Below are 22,227 nucleotides of genomic sequence, written 5' to 3' on the forward strand. Positions count from 1 at the left end.
AGCCCCCCCCCAGTGTGTGATGTGTGGGTGGAGAGTTGATTCATTGTTCACTTGGTTTCTAAAACTGTATATAAAAAGCTGAGAGCTAACCATTAAAGATCATTCATACATTTTGACTCCGAGAACGAAGCTTGTCTCGTTATTTCTGGGGAAATTAAATGGATCGTGTGTGCTAGATTGTGGAGTGTCCGATAAGCTGTCGTGGTTGATAGAATGGGAATATCGTAAACGGTGGTGACCGTTACAGTGGGTAAATGTACAAAATCAGCAGGGGATCAAATACTTTTTTACCTCACTGTAAAAGGATTGGTTTTATCTCTGTATCACCTGAGGCCAGTCACATCAGAGGGTATATGTAAGGGTTCACAACCACTTGTATATACAAAAGTCTAAACAGAAGCTGTAAACATTAGGAATTAAACAGGAAATGCAAAGAAATTTAATAGGTTCAACTGAGGGCCTGCCACATTGAACTGAAAGAGCACATTTTCTAACTATGGAGACTAAAACAGTAGATCCTTTTGAAAATATATTTGACAAAAGTCAGGCACATGAACCAAGAAATGGATGCACATGACAGAGGATATTACTCAGCACTGTGACTCAGAAGGCATGTACTGTACTGTATGTATGCAATACAGTGGGAATGTCAGATTTCAAACTTTATATCGGCTAGATGGACTAAGCACATACCAAAGCAAGCAACAGAGACTGCTCATACACAATAATGTAATTTAGGAAATGTCAGTTTAACAACCCCCCCCCCCCCCACCCCATGCATTTTTTATTTTAATATTTATTCCTTCATGTTTATTGTGTTCTTACTACTGAGAGAAACCCATCATTCATAGCCTTTTGCAAACAGACTCATATTTGCAACTGGAATACATTGCTCAGGAGACAGAAATTCACCTATTTAGGTATAGTAAGCTCTAATAAAGAACAATGCTATTGGCAGAACTGCACAGCAGTGCCACACTAGGACATAGGCAAAAATGGAAAATTGCATCTTCTAGTGCAGACAAAAAAGATGCAGAGATGGCCCTTTCAGTATGGCACCATGGAAAATGATATGCAGCAACAGCACTGCATGGATTCATCTGCATAGAATCAGCTTTGGCTGAGGGTCCAGGACCAGATTGCCTGCTTATCTAATGCATCATAGTTACTGAGGGATGGAACAAGAAGATTAAACACGGAAACATAAGCTCTTACTCTCAGAAATATTATGGAAATAAATTATGAAGATGTTAAATCAGAGAAACACGTCTACTGCATTATACATCTGCGGTGTGTGTTTATATATATATATATATAGATAGATAGAGCCCTTGTCTGTCATAAGGAAACATATCATACCAACCTAAATAAGCTGTTGTACTGAAAATAAAAAATAAATACTGTACATTATCTTTAGTAGAACATCTGCTGGAGAAAAAGATAACACTGAAAGGCATGACACCAGCAACACCTACCACTTGATCGTACTCCCATAGCTGATTACCCCTCAAATGGTGGCACTTTAGCATTATGACTGGACCATTAAGTTTGGAGACATCCAAGCATAAATCATCTGTCCGGATTTCTTTGCTAGCTGTGTATGAGAAGACCTAAAACAAAACAAATTCAAAATGTCTAATTTTGTTTTGACAGCCAATTAAATGTTCTATAACATTCTGTAAAGCTATCAAATTAAAAACCTTGGTAGCAGGGATTCATCATTTAAAATGCATGCATAACTAAAATACTACGACCACAACAGGATGGCAAAGGCATAGAATGTCAGTTTTTTTGTGTGTGTACCAGTCCTGAGGACAACCACTTTCACATTTCATGTTCTGATGTCTCAAAGACTGATGAAAATTCAATAAGACTGGGTTCAAAGTGCAAATTGAAGCTCTGTTTCCACAGCTAAAAGTAGTTGTTTAGTGTTTCAGGTCAGGTTTGCATCAGGATCAGGTCAGGTTTGCATCAGGGTCAGGTTTTTATCCTGTTCACAACTGAATGGCATGTGCGATTCAGATGCGTTCCAATAGAAATCAATGGGCCTGAATTTGGACTACACTGCTTAGAAAAAGGACAGGACTCTTTCAATTCACACTGAATCCGCACTACAGCTGCACAAGACATATGTGAACAGGCACAATAGAAAGCAATGAAAGCAATGTTCTTTCACATCTTAGGCGCAGTTCTTTAACTGTATTTGGCGCTTAACAAATAATAAAATCAAATCAAAAATCAAATCACATGTCATGTGAATTGGATGCAGTTCAAAACGCATCCAATTCACATGTGTGAACCTAGCCTAATGCCACAGACAGCAACAAATATCTGAAAGATTAAAATGTTTCCATATTCTATTATAAAAACACACTGCAAAGCATGTGGATACAATAAAAACGATGCATGCCATCATGATAGCATTCAATGAAGCTAGGGCAGGCATACAGTTTGTGATTATAGTGTTTTTAAATCCAAAAGCAAAACCACTTATTTAGCAGCTTACCAATTCTTAGATGTGATGTGATGTGCATTCGTTTTCATTTTTAGGCTTGCTTTCTTCTTTTTTCATCTGGTGATCTGACCAGTAAGTCTGTTGTTTGTCAAAAAAACAAGCTCTCTTGCAGTTACAGGATAAAGACAAACCATTTACCACTTGCAAGGGAGCTTACAATGAGCAGCTTTTATGTAAAATCTTGATCTCAAAAATAAAATTAACCACTGGCTGTAACTGCTAAGCTGGAGTTTGGCTTCAATTGGAAATATCCAAATCTGCAAGTACATTTAACACTCCCCTACCCACAGACTGACAGTTCTGCTTCCTGTTTTGCCCCCTGTGCTCACTGGTCTAGAGTGGGGACAATAATACAGGAGGTGCCTTACTGGCCAGATCAACAGGTCAAAATAATAATATTTGAGTCACCACATCTAATGACTGGTAAACTGCAATAGATGACATTTTTTGTTTTGGTTTTAAAACTGCTTTAAGTATGAAATGCAATTTATCAACATGATCAGCCTGGGGTGGGAGAAATCACATTTTAATAAATACAAGGTTCAAGGAGATTATGGGGCCTCTTACTTTTTGCACCTTTTTGTATTGCATAGTATTAAAAATGGTGTTTTGAATAGTTTAAATCCAATATGTTGTTGGGCTGCACTTTAATGCACAGATATGAAATAAATCCCTGACAGCACCCTCCTTTATTCATGTAAATTACAAGAAATTAGCCCGCAAAATGGAAAATGGAAATCTGTTCTGCGAATTCATTTTTTTCTCCCATCCACCAAATGTTGCATAAAAGTTTCTAATTGAGTGACAAAGAAGATTAACTAAAAATTAGGGATCAATAAGCATTGTTGTTTGCAGCCTTAAAACTATACCTGAATACTACTGCTCATATTTTACCTGCGTAAGCCTTTTCACCTGACAGCATTAGATATTCTAAACCTATAATACCCAATTCACACTGAGCATTTAGCCTCTGTGTATGGGCTCTGATGTTTATGTTCAGGTAAAAGGTACAGACTCACCGTCCAGCTGCTGCAGTTGAGCCTCGCCATGCTCTGAAGTGCACCTGCACATGTGACCGCATAGCTCATGGCTTGTTATGAGACATGCAGGAGATGGCAGTCTATGGGGGCCTCCAGAAGAGGATGTACGGGGCTATGTGCAATAGCCTTGCATAGAGCAGGTACAGTGGATATACAAAGGCTACACACCCCTATGTCAGTTAAAATGTCAGGATTCTGTGATGTAAAAAAATTAGACAAAGAGAAATAATTTCAGAACTTTTTCCACCTTTCATGTGACTTATAAACTGTACAACTCAGTTGAAATACAAACTGAAATCTTTTAGGTAGAAGGAACCAAAAATAAAAAAATCTAATATGATTGCTAGGGATGAGCCCGATGTTCGAGTCGGCAATACAGATAAAAGTAATTAAGGAAAAAAAAAAAACGGCATGGCCCCCCCCCCCCATTACCAGGGAACCCCGCTCCAAAAAAAAAAAAAAAAAATGCCAGACCCTTATCCGAGCACGCAACCTGGCAGGCCGCAGGAAAGGGGGGGGAGCGCCCCCCTCTTGAACCGTACCAGGCCACATGCTCAACATGGGGAGGATGTCCCCATGTTGATGAGGACAAGGGCATCATCAAGGACAAGGGCCTCATCCCCACAACCCTTGCCCAGGTGGGGGGCTTATCGGAATCTGGAAGAACAAAGGGGACTCCCAGATCTCGACCCCCCCCATGTGAATTGGTAACCTACCATTTTACCCAAAAAAGTTAGATTTTTTTTTTTTTAAAAACGTGCTTGGATAAGGGTCTGGTATGGATTTTCGGGGGAAACCCCACACCATTTTTTTTATTTAGGTGCGGGGCTCCCCATAAAATTCATACCAGACCTGAATGACATGTATGGAATTTGGGGGGGACCCCACGTAATTTTTTTTTTACATTTCGGGTTCGCCTTAATAATCATACCAGACCCAAAGGGCCTGGTAATGTACTGGTGGGGGTGGGGGAACCCATGCTGTTTTATTCAATGACTTATCTGCATTGCTGAGACCCGACAAGTCATTATAGCCGTTTTATAGTATAGTATTATAGTAGTTTCAAATTACTTTTTTTCCTTTAGAAATTACATTTTGTGCAAGGACTGTTCTAAACACGGGGAAAATGTGCCACTTTACAGGCATAATATAGACACCCCCCAGGTATGAAATTTAAAGGAATATTTCACTTATATTGTTTCACTCTAAGCATTATTAAAATCACTTCTCCCGAAAAAAAACTGTAGTTTTTAAAACTTATTTGCTTTGATACATGTCCCCTGGGGCAGGACCCAGATCCCTAAACACTTTTTATGACAAAACTATGCATAGAAGTCTTTAAAATTAGCCCTTTTGATTTTTCACGTTCTTGTCCCATAGACATTTTAATGGTGTTTGCACAAATCTCTTGCCTGTTCGCATGTTCTGCTGCGAACCGAACCCGGGGGTGATCGGCTCATCCCTAATGGTTGCATAAGTGTGCACATCCTTAAACAAATACTTTGTTGAAGCACCTTTTGATTTTATTACAGCACTCAGTCTATTTGGGTATGAGTATCAAAATGGCGCATCTTAACTTGGCAATATTTGCCCACTCTTCTTTGCAAGGGCATCTCCTGTGCACAGCCCTCTTCAGATCACTCCACAGATTTTCAATCGTCTTCAGGGGTCTGGGCCCTGGCTGGGCCATTCCAAACTTAAGGTGAAGCTCTTTCTTTGTTGATTTGGATGTATGCTTTGGGTCATTGTCATGCTGAAAGATGGAGTTCCTCTTCATGTTCAGCTTTCTAGCAGAAGCCTGAAGGTTTTGTGCCAATTTTGACTGGTATTTGGAATAGTTCATAATTCCCTCTACCTTGACTAATGCCCCTCTTCCAGCTGAAGAAAAACAGCCCCAAACCGTGCTTTAATGTGGGTATGGTGTTCTTTTGGTGATGTGCAGTGTTGTTTTTGCACCAAACATATCTTTTGGAATTATGGCCAAAAAGTTTATCCTTGGTTTCATCAGACCAGAACACATTTTCCCACATGCTTTTGGGAGACTTCAGATGTGTTTTTTGCAAAATTTTGCTGGGCTAAGATGTTTTTCTTCCTAAGAAAAGGCTTCTTTCTTGCCACTCTACCTCATGGCCCAGACATATGAAAAATACGGGAGATTGTCACATGTAGGACACAGCCAGTACTTGCCAGATATTCCTGCAGCTCCTTTAATGTTTCTGTAGGCCTCTTGGCAGCCTCCCGGACCAGTTTTCTTCTTGTCTTTTCATAAATTTTTGAGGGACATCCAGTTCTTGGTAATGTTACTGTTGTATCATATTTTCTATATTTTCTCCACTTTATGACTGCCTTCACTGTGTTCCATGATATATCTAATGCTTTGGAAATCCTTTTGTATCCTTCTCCTGACTGATGGCTTTAACAATGAGGGGCCTCTGATGCTTCGGAAGCTCTCTGCGGACCATGGCTTTTGCTGTAGGATGCAAATTATGTCAGGAAAGACCTACAAAACAGCTAACTTTATTTGCGGTTAATCAGAGGCACTTTAAATGATGGCAGGTGTATACTGACTCCTATTTAACATGATTTTGAATGTGACTAAATTCTGAACACAGCTACATCCCCAATTATAAGAGGGTGTGCACACTTAAGCAACATTATTTACGTTTTTTTTTTTCTTTGCCCACCCAGTAAAATATTTCAGTTTGTCTTTCAATTGAGTTGTACAGTTTATAGGTCACATTAAAGGTGGAAAAATTTCTGAAATTATTTAACTTTGTCTCAATTTTTTATCACAGAAACCGGACATTTTAACAGGGGTGTGCAGACTTTTTATATGCAGTGCAAGTATAACCTCTTTTTGCATTTTAGGTAAAGTTCGAGCCTTTAGAGATACTGCACAGAGCAGGTAAATACAACCTCTTGTTATTTTAGGTAAAAAAGTGGAGCTTTTAGTATCGCTTTTATAATGGAACAATAATATAAAAGTAATGGATGAATATTAGGAAATCCATGTGTTAGCGGTGCAATAAGAGTGTGAATGTCCACTTATAGCATCAATCCCATCATTTATAAAAACAAGTCAGATGTCTTTTAAAAATCTTAATTTTAACAATCCACCACTGGTGTTCCTACCATCAAGACCCCTTTAGGTGTCTTCTTACCTTATTGAGTTGACCCTAATGTTTCCATAAGGGTTAAACAAGCTTTTGCATAACTTTGCCTGCCAGCAAGTTTCCTGGTTAGTTACAAATCCCCTCAACTCCTCCAGCAAACATCAATAAGTGGAAGCATAGGGAAGAAGAAAAAAAAAAAAAAAAGAAGAGGACTGATCGTGTAGATCAGGGGTGCCCAACCTTTTGAAGAGAGAGGGCCACCAGTCACGAGCCACAATGAGCGAATGACAGGTCTCTGTCCACATGCAGAGCAGACACAAACACAGTTCACTCTATTCTGTGGGCCCTCAATCTGATCTGCCCAGACAGAAGAGGACAGATCCCCTTCTGTTTTTTTTTAGCAGATAGGATTGGAGGTAGGTGGGTGTAAATGGACACAAGCCCATTTAGATCGGCTGCTTCAAAGAGGTGAATGGAGGGTTTGATTAAGTTGGACAGATTGTGTGAATGGGGCCTAAGGCTTCTTTCACATTGATGCACTGCAGTTTACCCACACTGAAGGTGCAATGTAGTGCACCTGTGGTTTTCCTTTGGGTTAGCTGCACTTTTGCCATAGACTTCTATTATATCCTGCAGCTGTGGCGCACTTTACAAAAATGCACTAAACCCACAGGTAGTAACAGAAGTTTGAAAGCAGCCTAGTAATCACTGCAGAACAGATATGCCCATATATACACACTGTGATTTTAGTAATATACTTACCTTTAATAACAATCATCTATTCAGGTATATTGATGTCCCAGGCAGAGTGCATTTGGTATCCTGTGACAGGAGCCGTGCTATACAGAAAGCATCAGCTTGTGTGTCTCTGCTCCACAGCCGCTTGCTTCCTCTACCCCCGGCTCTATTCACAACACTGATGCTCTAAGATGGTGGGTCGGCAACCCGCGATTTGGACTTGCCAACCTGCTATCCCACAGCAGGAGGTCGCGGGTCACATCAGAGGGCACCGTGGGCCACATGTGGCCCCCCGGGCCAATGGTTTGGCACCCCTGGTGTAGATGGCAATACACAATATTTATTTAAAAATAGAAATCCACTCACATTTAAGGTAATATATACAGGTGCATCTCATGAAATTAGAATAGCATCAAAAAGTTATTTTAAGTAATTCAATTCAAAAAGAGAAACACATTTTATTTATATGTGTTACACAGTGATATATTTCAAGCATTTCTTTCTTTTAAATTTGGTGATTATGGCGTACACCTAGTGAAAACCCAAAATGCAGCATCTCAGAAAATGTTAAAATTACATGATCAAACAAAAACAAAAAAAAGATTTTTAATACAGAAATGTTGGCTTATTGAAAAGTATGTCCATGTACAGTATAGTATGCACTCAATATACAATACAGTATAGTATGCCTCTTTTTGCATTAATTGACGCAGCAATGCGGCGTGGCATGGAGATTAGTCTGTGAGGTGTTATGGAAGCCCAGGTTGCTTTGATGGTGGCTTTCAGCTTATTTGCAATGCTGGGTCTGGTGTCTCATTTTCCTCATGACAATACCCCACAGATTCTCCATGGGGTTTAGGTCAGGCGAGTTTGCTGGCCAATCAAGCACAGCGATACCATGATCATTAAAATTAGGTATTAGGTATTGCTACTAAGTGGTTAACTTCTATAGTCGGGAAGATACTGGAGAGTTTAACAAAAGACCACATAGACAAGTTCTTTCTGAAAAACAAATATAGGATTTTTTGTACTCACCGTTAAATCCTTTTCTCTGAGTCCATGGACAGACACAGCTCCTTAAATCTTGACAAGTGGGACGTCCCCAAGCAAGTGTCAAAAACGAGGGGTGGGAAATATATCAGTAAAACCAATTTTAACTTCACCCCAAAACAAGCAGAGCTCCTCAACAGAGGAGGTGCAACTTTTACCACTTAAGGACCCCCTTCACGCCGATAAATGTCGGCAGAATGGCACGGCTGGGCACAATCACGTACCCGTACGTGATTCCTTAAGCCCAGCCGTGGGGACCCACCAGGGAACAGGCCGCAAAAAGGCCACTGAAAGAACACAGCCAAGGCTGAAATCTTCCCCCAAACAGTGCTTTAAGCAATTTTTAGATTTACTCCAAGCTGTAAAAACAGCAGGACCCTGAACACCGAGTACGTCCGTGGACGTCACTCCATCTCTTCGCACTAAGAGATGTAGGCCTGCCAGGTGCGACAGTAGATCCTCCGAAGAAGACTACCTTGCCCTCAGCATTGTTGAGATGACCCGAGTCGGACAGACCACGGTCTGTAAAAGTCTGGCTTCCAATAGCCATGTTGAGCAAGTCAGTGACTGTACAACAGGAGGAAGTATGGGACCTCGGGACAGAGGGACCTTCCGCCCTGGCAACCGCCAGGGTACCTCAGCTACCAGGTGCCCAATAATCGGCGTACCAAGGACCCGAGGCCAAACTGGAGCGATTAGAATCATCGGGATCTCCTCAGCCTCCACTCTGTGGAGCAGTCGAGGATGCAACTACAATGGAGGAACGGCTAAAAGTCGCCGATACAGGCCCCACAGGGACACCAGTGCAACTGACGCATCTGCACCAGATCACTAGACCTGGCCACTAACTTAGACACCCTTGCGGTGGAGACGAGCGGCCAGGAGATTCATGCCCTGTGAGGCTCGCCCTGGTCCAGCATCTGGCGACACCAATAGTCCGCCTGGCGGTATACCTAATGGTAGATCCTAGATCCTGGCGTTGTCCTGCTGAAACCAGATCGGACGACCTTGCAACCTCCTTGACCACGAGGAGAAGCATAGCCTGATCGTCTAAAATAGTAGGACAATGAACGGTAGACAGGGTCCACAGCACCTGGTATTCCCAGGCGGTCTCCCACCCAGGCACTAGCCAGGCCCGACCCTGGGTAGCTACCGAGACCAGACGAGAGCGGGTACATTCAGGGAGGTGTGGCCGTAGGCCCATGCAAGTCCAGCGACTCAGGGCCCACTGGACCCCCCAGGTGCCCCCCACAGCCGTGAGGCTGGCATCCGTTGTAAACCCGACCACTGGAAGGAAGAAACAACTTCCCGGACTTCCCGCCCCCAAACCGAAGAGTAGGGAATCTCCGTCACCAACTCAGAGACACTGACTAGGTGGCGCACCGGAATCTGATGATTTCAGAGACAAGAGATTTTTACCACCTGGACAGTATGTCCCCTGGAAAAACCAGAGTGTGGAACTGGGCATACAGTACCGCCTCGAAGGAGGCTGCCACAGGCCCCGAACCAGCAGGTGCCCGGAGAGAAGACAGATTGCGTGATGCCAATAACTTAACCGCAGACTGAAGAGTCTGCAATTTCTCCAGGGGAACAAGGACCTTCGCCACCGAGGAGTCCGGATCAACCCTAGATACTCCAACGCTGAGTCGGAACCTACCATGCCCAGGATTTGAACCCTGGGTCGCACACATGGAAGGCGGGCTTGCTGCCACTGAGCTACACCTTCTGCCTAAATGTTTAACATCCACCCGAATCTTCGGAGGGTCTGAATGGGAATAACACATCCACTAGGTCTAAGACAGAAGCTGCTCTCAGAAGAAAGTCGTCCAAGTAGCCACGAGGCAAAACCTTGCTGTCCCAACAAAGTTAGGATAAATGCGAGCTCCTAGCTGAAAACCCATGGTGTTGACGCCAGATCAAACGGGAGGGCCACAGGCTGACAGAGACCCCCTCTCATCATGAAGCACAGAAAAAACACTGACATGCGCAAAACGGGACATGCATGTATGCGTCCCTAATGTCCGAGGACGCCAGGACGTCCCTCGGATGGAGCACAGCTACCACCGAACTAATGTATTCCATGTGGAATTAACCAACGTTCACAAAGGTATTCGGGGCTGGGGACCATAGAAAACCCCAAAACCTCTCATCCTGCAGAAAAGGTAAAATTACCCTGGAGCTCAGCAAGTCCCACACTGCCCAAGGCAGACCAACGGGCCGGAAGAGGAAAACACGAGGAAAGAACGTTGTTCTGTGGATAGGAGGAAACCTTATCTAGTGCTCCAAAGAGACCACCTCACAGACCCACTGGTCGGAGAGCAGGGAGGTTTCACCGAATTGTGAACCTGCAAGCCGCCGCACCCCCCCACCTAGAGACAGGGAGAAAAAGCTACATACATTGGCAGGATTTGGGTGCCGGCGTGATCGGCTTACGTACCCAGGGACGGATTAGTCCCCCAGCTGGGCCTTTGACGGCTTGGCCATAAATAATACCTATAATAATAACCTATATGTAGGTATATTATATAGGTGTGTGCACACATGCCTTAGGAGGAAACCCACGCAGACACAGGGAGCGACAATTTAACCACTTCCCTACCGGCCCATAGTGAAATGACGTCCACAAAGAACCTTTGCCGTTCAGAGTGGACGTCATATGACGTCCTGGGCTTTGTGGGGGGGATATCTGAATGATGCCTGCAGCTAGAGGCATCATTCAGATATCCTTCTCTTGTGCCGGCGATTCTGCACAACGTAAGAACGATCATAGCGGCGGTTCCGCCGCTAGATCGTTCTTACAGGCGGCGGGAGGGGACATCCCCCCCTCCCGCCGCCATCCGGTGCTTCTCCGGGCTCTCCCGTGCCATCGGGGGCCCGGAGAACGAATCGTCCGGCGCTCGCAGGAAGCATAGAGATGACTGGTGACCAGATGGTCACCAGTCATCTCTATGACCGTCGGAGGACCCGGGCGCGATGTGATGACGTCACGCCCGGGTCCCGTAAGTAAACAAAGCCGCGATTGCGGCTGCTAAGCAACAGCAAGCATGAGATCGGTGAATTTTTTTTCACCGATTTCATGCTTTCCAGCCTGGAGGAGAGATGTAGGGTCTTATTGACCCCGCATCTCTCCATAAAGAGTACCTGTCACACACATTCCTATTACAAGGGATGTTTACATTCCTTGTAATAGGAATAAAAGTGATAAAAAAAAAAAAAAAATTAAAAAAAAAAGTGTAAAAAAAGAAATAAATATATAAAAATAAAAAAAGAAATAAAATTTATTTTTTTAACGCCCCTGTCCCCGGTAGCTTGCGCGCAGAAGCGAACGCACACACAAGTCCCGCCGACATATGTAAACGCCGTTTAAACCACATATGTGAGGTATCGCCGCGTGCGTTAGAGTGCCAGCAACAATTCTAGCACTAGATCTCCTCTGTAAATCTAAACTGGTAACCTGTAAAAAATTTCAAAGTGTTGCCTATGGAGATTTTTAAGTACTGAAGTTTGGCGCCATTCCATGAGTGTGCGCAATTTTAAAGCGTGACATGTTAGGTATCTATTTACTCGGTGTAACATCATCTTTCCTATTTTACAAAAAAATTGGGCTAACTTTACTGTTTTTTAATTTTTTTAATTCATGAAACAATTTTTTTCCAAAAAAAAGGCGTTTGAAAAATTATTGCGCAAATACCGTGCAAGATAAAAGGTTTCAATGACCGTCGTTTTATTCCCTAGGGTGTCTGCTAAAAAAAAATATATAATGTTTGGGGGTTCTGCGTAATTTTCTAGCAAAAAAATTATGATTTGTACATGTAGGAGAGAAGTGCCAGAATAGGCCTGGTATGGAAGTGTGTATAACTGCCCTGTATGGAAGAGGTTTAATGAAGCATCACCGACCTATATGAGGCCCTTGACCAGCTGGTCCGCTAGCCTAATAACTTTGGGAGAGAGTTGGTGCTCCTCCACGGTCTGGTGCAAAATGCTCACTCCGTGAGTGACTGAGACCCCATAGTAGAGACCACAATAGGCCGCAAGACAGACCCCAGCATGGTGAACATGGAAAGGGTCAGTACTTCGGATTTTCTATCAGTCAAATCCATACAAGCGGGCCTCCTGCAACAGGGAGAATGGTCACCTATACATGATACCCGGAGGGTCCACCACCGGAGAAGAAGCCCACCATTTGAAAGGGATCTCCTCAAAGGGGCACGGAACCGCTCATGTGTAAGCTAAAGTCTACAGGCTTGGAAAGAGCAATTTGTAAATGGATAGAAAAATGGCTAAAAGACAGAATTCAGAGAGTAGTGGTTAATGACTCTTACTCTGAATGGTCTGTTATCAGTTGTGTAGGAGTTCTCGGCTCTTGATTGGATAGATTGATAGCAGCACACTCATTGGCTCCCGCTGTCGTCCATCAAATCCAATGACGTGGTCGCCGGAACCGAGCCCGGCATTTGTGTCTATGGACGCAAATGCTGGACTCGGGAGCGTGCCTGCAAGGTAACCCCCTGGAGAGCGCTTCTCCTGGTGCTGGTCCACTGTGTTTTATCACGTCCAAAGTCAGAGCAGCCCTCTACATGGAAATTCTAGAGCACTTGATGCTCCTTATAAAGATGCTGATTTCATTTTCCAGCAGGACTTGGCACCTGCCCACACTGCCATAAGTGTGCAGAGTGGCTCTCTCTGGTGGTGCTGGTTAGCAGCATAGCTCTCTTTGGCTTTCCCCAGCACAGTCCTCTTTTTTCTGTCTCTTGGAGCATGTATAGCACTCATTCTCCCAGCTTGTTTCTGGGTTCTGGGCTCTATCTTCCTCCAGCAGAGTGCATGCTTGGAGCTGTAGTCTAGAGAACAATGGGGCTGCCAATCTTCTGGGACTACCTCTCCCATGGTGTTCCACTAGTCTGTTGCGATTAGCCAATGGGGAGGGGAAAAAGAGCAGGCAGAAAGCAGGGCGAGGAACTGAATAGGAGAGCCGCTCTCTCTTCTCCTGCACCAATGACAGGAGAAAGGGGGGGCGAGCGGGAGAACATTCTGACAGCCCGCCTCTACCCTATCACATCGCCGCTGCCCAAGATCTCTTCAGCTGATGGGGGGGGGGCAGAGGGAGGGGGGCGTGACAGCACCCGCTACAACTGTCAGCTTCCTTGATGGTGTCACCTGGGTGCGGTCCTTAGCAGTGTGCCACAGGCTGATCGCCTCTATGCCACGTAGCATTGATGCGGTAATTCATGCAAAAGGAGCCCCGACCAAGTGTTGACTGCATACGATACTGTACATGGACAATCTTTTCAGTAAGGGGAAATGAGACAGATCGCTGCTCCAAGCGAGTATAATAATCCACCAAAAAGAAAGGGCTGTGTGCTAGCTCCGGCTTGCAACCATAAACATGTACACCAAGTGAAAAAAAATTAGCTGCACACCAACATCCGTCCAACAGGTTTATTGAAAGACTGTCACCAGGACTAAAACAACGGACCAAGGGGTGACAACGTTTCACACATACATTGTGCTTCTTCAAATTGTGCTTGGGTTTTGAAGAATAATAATGTATGTGTGATAATGTATGTGTGAAAGTCGTTACCCCTCGGTCCGTTGTTTTAGTCCTGGTGGCAGCCTTTCCATAAACCTGTTGGATGGATGTTTGTGTGTAGCTAATTTTTATTTTTTTAAGTCCATGTAGCAAATATATACTATTTAGAACCGAGAAACACCTGGCGTATGGTTTTAAGTACTAGAAGGTAAAAAGTCCTACCTGATTTCCTCCCATTCCGTGGCAGTTAAAAATACCAACTTTTTCACTCTCCTTTCGTGCCATATTATCCAAACACTGATTGGTATCTACATTTCTAATCTGAGTGGAAAAAAAAGGAGAGTATAAGCACAACATATTTATGTGCAATAAAACAGATTTTGTTTAAAAGAATGAGTGGTCATTCAAAAAGTTGTCCCTTGGAAACAATAGAAATTTATTGTATTCACACTTCTCCCTGTTGTGATGAGCATGAGAGAGTGGTTGAGAAGACTTACAGTACTACAGAGGGCTGACAGAATCTCTCTTACAACCTCACGATGATCCTCATCTGTATTGCTTATCTGTGAGCTACATTAATAAATCCCCCAATGTGCAATGAGAAAAAACAAAAATCGAATAAATGACAGAAAATAACTTAGCTACTTAAAGAAAATCTACAGTCAAAACATTTATTTTTTGTTTTTAGGTTTGGATACAGTAGGGAAAAATTAAATATGCTATCATTTGTATTTGTCATCAGTGGCCATCCCTGTCTAGGAGGCATAGCAAGTAGTAGGGGAAAGTAAGGTATAAGGGGAAATCCTTTCCTAGACACTTCCCACCAGAACAGGTGTATTTATGTTCTGGTGGGGACTGTAAAATATTGAATTCCTGGTGACAAGAGTCTTTAAGAAATGACAGAAAGTGTTTCATCACTTCCTCCATCAGTCCAAAACAAAGAAAAACAGGCTTAAAAACCAAGACTCTGACTTTTTCCCCCTGTATTTAAATTTCATCTACAGCCTATACGGGTTTTTTTTTTTTACAATTAACCACTTCAATACCCGCCCATAGTCATTTGACGTCCACAGATGGGATCTCCCATCCGTGGTGGACGTCATATGACGTCCTGGGCTTTGTGGGGGGATATCTGAATGATGCCTGCAGCTAGAGGCATCATTCAGACATCATGTTAGTGCCGGCGATTCTGTGCAACATAACGATCATAGCTTCCCCCCCCCCCCTCCATCCGGTGCTTCTCCGGGCTCTCCCGTGCCATCGGAGGCCTGGAGAAAGAAATATCCGGCGCAGGCAGGAAGCATAGAAATGACTGGTGACCAGATGGTCACCAGTCATCTCTATGACCGTCGGAGGCCCGGGCGCGGTGTGATGACGTCACGCCCGGGTACCCAAAAGTAAACAAAGCCGCGATTGCGGCTAGTAAGCAACACTAATCATGAGACCGGTGACATTTTTCTCACCGATCTCATGCTTTCCAGCCTGGAGGAGAGATGCAGGGTCTTATTGGCATGTTTACATTCCCTGTAATAGAAATAAAAAGTGTAAAAAAATAAAGTAAAAAAAAAAAAAAAAAATGAATAATAAAAAAAAAAAAAAAAATTAAAAACGCCCCTGTACCCGGTAGCTTGCGCGCAGAAGCGAACGCACACGCAAGTCCCGCCGACATATGTAAACGCCGTTTAAACCACAAATGTGAGGTATCGCCGTGTGCGTTAGAGCAGGGTTTGACAAATTTGCTTGGAATCTAGGAGCCAGCTAAAAAAGTTAGGAGCCAGAAAACGCACCCCGTCCTGACGAGCTTACGCGCAGAAGCGAACACATACGTGAGCAGCGCTCACATATGTAAACGGTGTTCAAACCACACATGTGAGGTATCGCCGCGATTGGTAGAGCGAGAGCAATAATTCTAGCCCTAGATCTCCTCTAACTCAAAACATGCAACCTGTAGATTTTTTTTAATGTCGCCTATGAAGATTTTGAAGGGTAAAAGTTTGTCGGCATTCCACGAGCGGACGCAATTTTGAAGCGTGACATGTTGGGTATGAATTTACTCGGGGTAACATTATCTTTCATAAGATTAAAAAAAAATGGGGATAACTTTACTGTTGTCTTATTTTTTAATTAAAAAAAGTGTAATTTTTTTCCAAAAAAGTGCGCTTGTAAGACCGCTGCGCAAATACGGCATGACAGAAAGTATTGCAACGATCGCCATTTTATTCTCTAGGGTGTTAGGATAAAAAAATATATATAATGTTTGGGGGTTCTAATTAGAGGGAAGAAGATGGCAGTGAAAAATGACATTAGAATTACTGTTTAACTTGTAATGCTTAACTTGTAATACCAACGGCAACCACCAGATGGCGCCAGCTCACACAAGGAAGACTTTTTTTTGCCCACCTTCCTAGCCAAGTCGCCATGGCGACCGGGATTTGTCGAGCCCTGCGTTAGAGTGCCAGCAACAATTCTAGCACTAGATCTCCTCTGTAAATCTAAACTGGTAACCTGTAAACAATTTCAAAGGGTTGCCTATTGAGATTTTTAAGTACCGAAGTTCGGCGCCATTCCATGAGTGTGCGCAATTTTAAAGCATATTGGGTATCTATTTACTCGGTGTAACATAATCTTTCATATTTTACAAAAAAATTGGGCTAACTTTACCGTTTTGTAATTTTTTTAATTCATGAAACAATTTTTTTCCGTGCAAGATAAAACATTGCAATGACCGTCGTTTTATTCCCTAGGGTGTCTGCTAAAAAAAAAAACATATATAATGTTTGGGGGTTCTGCGTAATTTTCTAGCAAAAGAATGATGATTTGTACATTTATGAGAGAAGTGCCAGAATAGGCCCGGTATTTAGGTGGGTATAAAAGCCTGGTAATCAGAAAACGATGGAAAAAAAAAAGCTCAGAGCATTACCCATGTACTCAAAAAAGTGCACAATATTTAAAATGCAAAATTTGCAAGTTTTTTTGTCACCTTTTTAGAACGTTTAGGGCTCCATGCACACTGGGTGTGTAGCCCCATTGCACCGTGCTCTGTTGTATAACTACCTGGGGGCAGCAGACACAGGTCAAATTCTATGACAGGCTTGCAGCTGCTATGGATGAATGCTGCACATAGCAGTATGCGCACAGGGATGAATGCTTGGAACACAGACTTTTTGCATTCTGAGCATTTGTTCATTGGGGGTCTCATTGTTCATGTCACTATGTGTAGCATGCAGCCACAGCAGATGCCAGTCTCTCAAAATGTGACAGGCTGCTAGCAGCAGGGCTGGAGGGTGCACCTGCACCCTCTATCCACAGTTAAATGCCAGAGCCTCGTGCACCTGGGCTAAACACCCTTGGGGATTGTTTAATCCATTATGAACAAGTAAATATTTACAAAACCACTACATAGTTCATTTAAAGGAACTTTCACAAACTGACCGAAGTTGGTGGCAATTTGGTGATCTAGTGTGAAGACAAACAAAGTATGCTGTGCAAGAGCTTGGCTCTGTATCACATAAGCAACTGCCTGAACATTATCAAATGGAAATTCTGTGACATTCTCATGGGAAATTGTACACACTGCAAGCAGCTGACAGCTTTACTTTACAATACTCGTCGGGATGGTAAGGCAGGGAAACAGTTGATCCAAACTGATAAAACACCTACACAAAATACTGAATATATATATATATATATATATATATATATATATATATATATATATATTTTATATTTAATATGAAAATAAAATGTAACCCATGCAAAATATTTTGTTAAAAAAAAAAAAAAAAAAGAAGATGATGTTAACAAATTTATATATCACCATTATACTGGTAAAGGGTTGTCTCTGTCTTCACAAAATACAGTACAATTGTGAGCAGGTTTGGGAACTCTTGCTTTGTGTCTACAAGAGAATCCCTGAGTTGACATCAATTGTGCAAGGCTCCTGTGTTGCAGATGCAGCCTGTCAAACTACACATGTAGCACTGAAATTATATGCATCCGAGCAGCACCATGTTGGCTTGCAGGTGGGCGGGGAGGTTAAAATTGTAAATCACCTGTTTTTTACCACCTCCCTGGCCCAAAGTGTGAAAGAAGCTCAAGTGCTGGTTCACATAGGGGCTGACCTATCCGGTGACATGTCAGCCTGACAAGTCGCGCTCCATTTAGTACAATGGAACCGTTCTACTAAAAAACTTAAAGGTTCCTGTACTACTTGGGGGCGACTTGAGAGCAGCTTGCATTGACTTCTATACAGAAGCCGTTTTGCAAGCCGCGCTGTACGGTGTGGCTTCAGAGTCAGATGAGAGTCGGGTGACTTTGAAGCTGCCCCTGTGTGAACTGACAATAAAAGTTTTTAGACTGCAGCCAAGGGCTGATATAATAGAGCTACAAATCAAAAATCACTTCAACATGCCTGAAAAAACAGAATTATAAATTTATGAAAGGTCTAAACTGTCACCACCACAATGTACCAAACTTTTTCCATTCAACATCGAATGTACTTGACAATCTCACACTTCATTCAGCATCGAACGTACTTGACATTCAACATCAAATGTAATTATTTTTTACATCAAATATACTAGACTTCCTTCATCACCCAATAAAATAACTTTGGTTGTAATCTACCCCCCCCCCATATATATTTATGGACAGGTGTATATATATATATATATATATACATATATATATATATATATATATACACATACACACACACACACACACACACACACACCTGTCTATACATATATATGGGGGGGGGTAGATTACAACCAAAGTTACTTCATTGGGTGATGAAGGAAGTCTAGTATATTTGATGTAAAAAAATTTTTTTTTATATATATATATATATATATATATATATATATATATATATATATATATATATATATATATATATATATACACACACACACACACACACACACACACAGTATCTCACATAAATGAGTACACACCTCGCATTTTTGTAAATATTTTATTATCTTTTCATGTGACAACACTGAAGAAAATACACTTTGCTACAATGTAAAGTAGCGAGTGTGCAGCTTGTATAAGGCCCTTTTCACACGGGCAGATAACTTCATCTATCCGCAGCTAAAAGCTGAATTCTATCTACGGCACCTAAACTCACACAATGCTTTCCTATATAACTAAATTAAAAAAAAAACTCTACTGGTAATTAATCTGTAATGAAACAGTTGATATCCAGCTCAACATTCAACCCTGATGGGGTTAAAGTTTGGAGTTTAAGTATCCACTTGGTTTCATTTTGGGATATTTAACTATATTGGCATCCCCAAATGTCTATTAATGGTGCCAATAGCATACAAGGATAGTTTGGCTGGATGTGCTAGCCTAAAGTGATTTGAAACACTGTGTTTAGAAAATCATTTTTGTACATTAGTAACATGTTTTGTTAATGTTCTGGAAGTCTTTTCTACATATTGTTACCCACAGGTACACTCCAAAAAAATATCCCAGAACAAAACCTAGTGGATATTTGAACTCCAAACTTTATCCAAGTCGGGATTGAATGTTGAGCTGGATCTCAACTGTTTTATTACAGATTACCAGTAGAGTTCCTATTTAAATTTAGTTTTAAACTTATAGTCCTGTTTTACTGCGGGTAAACATTTACCCTAGGCCTCCACTTTTTGGTCTCTATCCAATTTCATCACCCAATTATTTAATATAGGTCATTTGTATAATTTTATCTTGGCAGATTCATTTAATTTATTAGAGTGCAATTCTATTAAGTGGCTACTAGGTGGCCCTCTCTCATTTTAATACAATCAATACAAATACACCATATATAGTTTCATTGTGACATACGTCCGCCCACGCAACATTTTGGAATCAAGCCGAGCTGTGAATATCGGTTACCAGCAGATTGTAAGACGATTTCCCCTAAAAATCACATGCTATACACACCGGAGCCAGAAAGATGGGCACCATTACATGTGAGCGTAATCTCATACTTTGTTTTTTTACCCAATAAATTTTAAACGGTTTTACACAAGGTTTCCCCTCTGGAATTTTCATCCATCCATGTGAGGTCTATCCAGTGCAAGAGTTGCCAGAAACTGATCCTTCCAAGGGGTTCCCCACACGCAATCGACCATACTAGAGATAGTTGGTCAGCATCTAGAGGTGAGTGTACATCCATGTGGGGAACCCAGTCTGAGCACATGCAGCATGGATTATTGAGCACGAGCACTTATGAGCACAAAACTTATTGGGACTGTAAATTACTTTTATAAGTATTTTTCCAAGTTCACATTTGTGATTACCTAGCGTGATGATTTAAATATTTATGGTGGTGGGAGTATCATGGTCTGGGGCTGCATGTTACAGTCAGTTCATTGAGGGAACCATGAATGCCAACATGTACTGTGACATACTGAGGACGAGCATGATCCCCCTCCCTTCAGAGACTGGATTACAGGGCAGAATTCCAAAATGATAATGACCCCGAACACATCTCCAAGACAACCACTGCCTTGCTAAAGAAGCTGAGGGTAAAAAGTGATGGACAGGCCAAGCATGGCTCCAGACCTAAACCCTATTGAGCATCCGTGGGGCATCCGTAAACGGAAGGTGGAGGAGAGCAAGGTTTCCAATATCCACCAGCTCCGTGATGTCATCATAGAGGAGTGGAAGGGGACTTCAGTGGCAACCTGTGAAGCTCTGGTAAACTCCATACCCAAGAGGGTTAAGGCAGTCTTAGAAAATTGGGGGTGCTGCCTCCGGTGTCATCTCTCCAATGCTAATAAGGAACGGATACCCAGAGCCCCCTCATCTCTCCCACTTTTCTGCGCCACCACCAAATCTCTTGCTATGACACATAGTAAGAGTAAGTGAAAGAAGTGGCACTCCTAGCAACAAAGGGTGTTTACACATTTTTATGGCCTATTGATTTAAAAGTGTTTAAAAGGAAAATTACTGTGCTTAATTGAGCACAAGAAAACAGACTAAAATAGGTCAGACATATTTTCATACCATATAATCAAGGCATATGTAAAGACAATTTTTGATACAGATATTGCTTACCTCTCCTAGAGAGTAATAATGGCGAGGTATCTGGGAATCGGGATAAACGTTTTCCAAGTACCAAGAAAATGGCTTACACAGCAGTTTGTGTCTCAAGCCTACTCTTGAAGATATGTCCCCATAGTCCACCTTAGTAACCCCTGTAGAGATAATAACAATATTAACTACAAAATTTGAGTTGTGATGCAAGATGCAGGAAAGCTCTACTAGCCCACCCACACCAGTGTACCTAAGCCAATCTGCATTACCTCCTCCACTCAAGTTGCTTACTTAGGGCTCTTTCACACGTCCGTTCCGTTCGTCCGTTTTTTGGACGTCCGTTAACGGACCGCAATGCTTCCCTATGGGCTAGCGTCCGTTAGCGGATGAGCATCCGCTAACGTCCGTTAGCATCCGTCTGCGTTCAGGTCCGTTTTTTTGGACGGAAGAAAACCCTATTTTTCTTCCGTCTAAAAAACGGAACGGACGAAAAACGGACGTTAACGGATGATCCGTTTATCATCCGTTCCGCTAACATCCGTTTTTCTATGTAAAAAGCCCAAAAAAAAAAAAAAAAACGGATGAAAAAACTGATGCAAAAACTGATGCAAAAACTGATGAAAAAACTGATGAAAAACTGATGGAAAAACGGATCAACTGATGAAAAAAAAACTGATCTGAAAAACTGAACAGACGTGTGAAAGAGCCCTTACCTTCTATAGTATTTATAACCAGCCTGACAAAATTCTCTTCAGCCCTGGCCATGCCCCATAAACTTGAAGGGGACTATATTACACCAAGAATCTCAAGTCAGGGATAGTCAGAACTAAAATAAATGGTGGCGGGTTAATGACAGTTTAGGTGAAACTGTACTTTAAATCTTAAAGCTTACCTCACACTAAAATTCAAGGTTTGCTTATTACACACTGAACTCTCCCTCCATTGTAAATTGCAGCAGTAAACTACTTAGTAGTTGAAAAAAAAAAAATGTAATAACATTTTACTTTGCTTATGTTTGTGGTGCCAATATTAGAGTGATGTCGCGATCCTTCTGGTGGCATCCTAGGAACACCAAAGACAAGGAGAAATTGTGGTACTCAGCATTCCCAGGATACTAAAGCAAGGATCATGTCGTGACTCACTCTATGGATGAGGGAATCCTCCCCACTGAGGCATTGTATTTTGACAGCACAGAGACTTTCCTGCCAT

The 22,227-nt window shown here is 42.3% G+C and overlaps 1 protein-coding gene and 1 pseudogene across 2 annotated transcripts in view; both read right to left on the reverse strand.

Moving 5' to 3' along the window:
* The window catches only part of GALNT1 (polypeptide N-acetylgalactosaminyltransferase 1), a 229,675-nt gene that overhangs the window by 22,949 nt on the left and 184,499 nt on the right, over positions 1 to 22,227 (reverse strand). For both annotated transcript variants that reach the window (XM_040353475.1, XM_040353476.1), the window contains exons 9-11: positions 21,040 to 21,179; positions 14,209 to 14,307; positions 1,476 to 1,610 (exon numbers count right to left, since the gene is read on the reverse strand). In XM_040353475.1, the coding sequence (XP_040209409.1) occupies positions 1,476 to 1,610; positions 14,209 to 14,307; positions 21,040 to 21,179 (374 nt within the window). The remainder of the gene's footprint in view (positions 1 to 1,475; positions 1,611 to 14,208; positions 14,308 to 21,039; positions 21,180 to 22,227) is intronic.
* LOC120942143 lies at positions 9,538 to 9,656 on the reverse strand (annotated as a pseudogene).

The sequence above is a fragment of the Rana temporaria genome, chromosome 5, assembly GCF_905171775.1.
Source record: "Rana temporaria chromosome 5, aRanTem1.1, whole genome shotgun sequence".
In the NCBI taxonomy this organism is placed as follows: domain Eukaryota; kingdom Metazoa; phylum Chordata; class Amphibia; order Anura; family Ranidae; genus Rana; species Rana temporaria.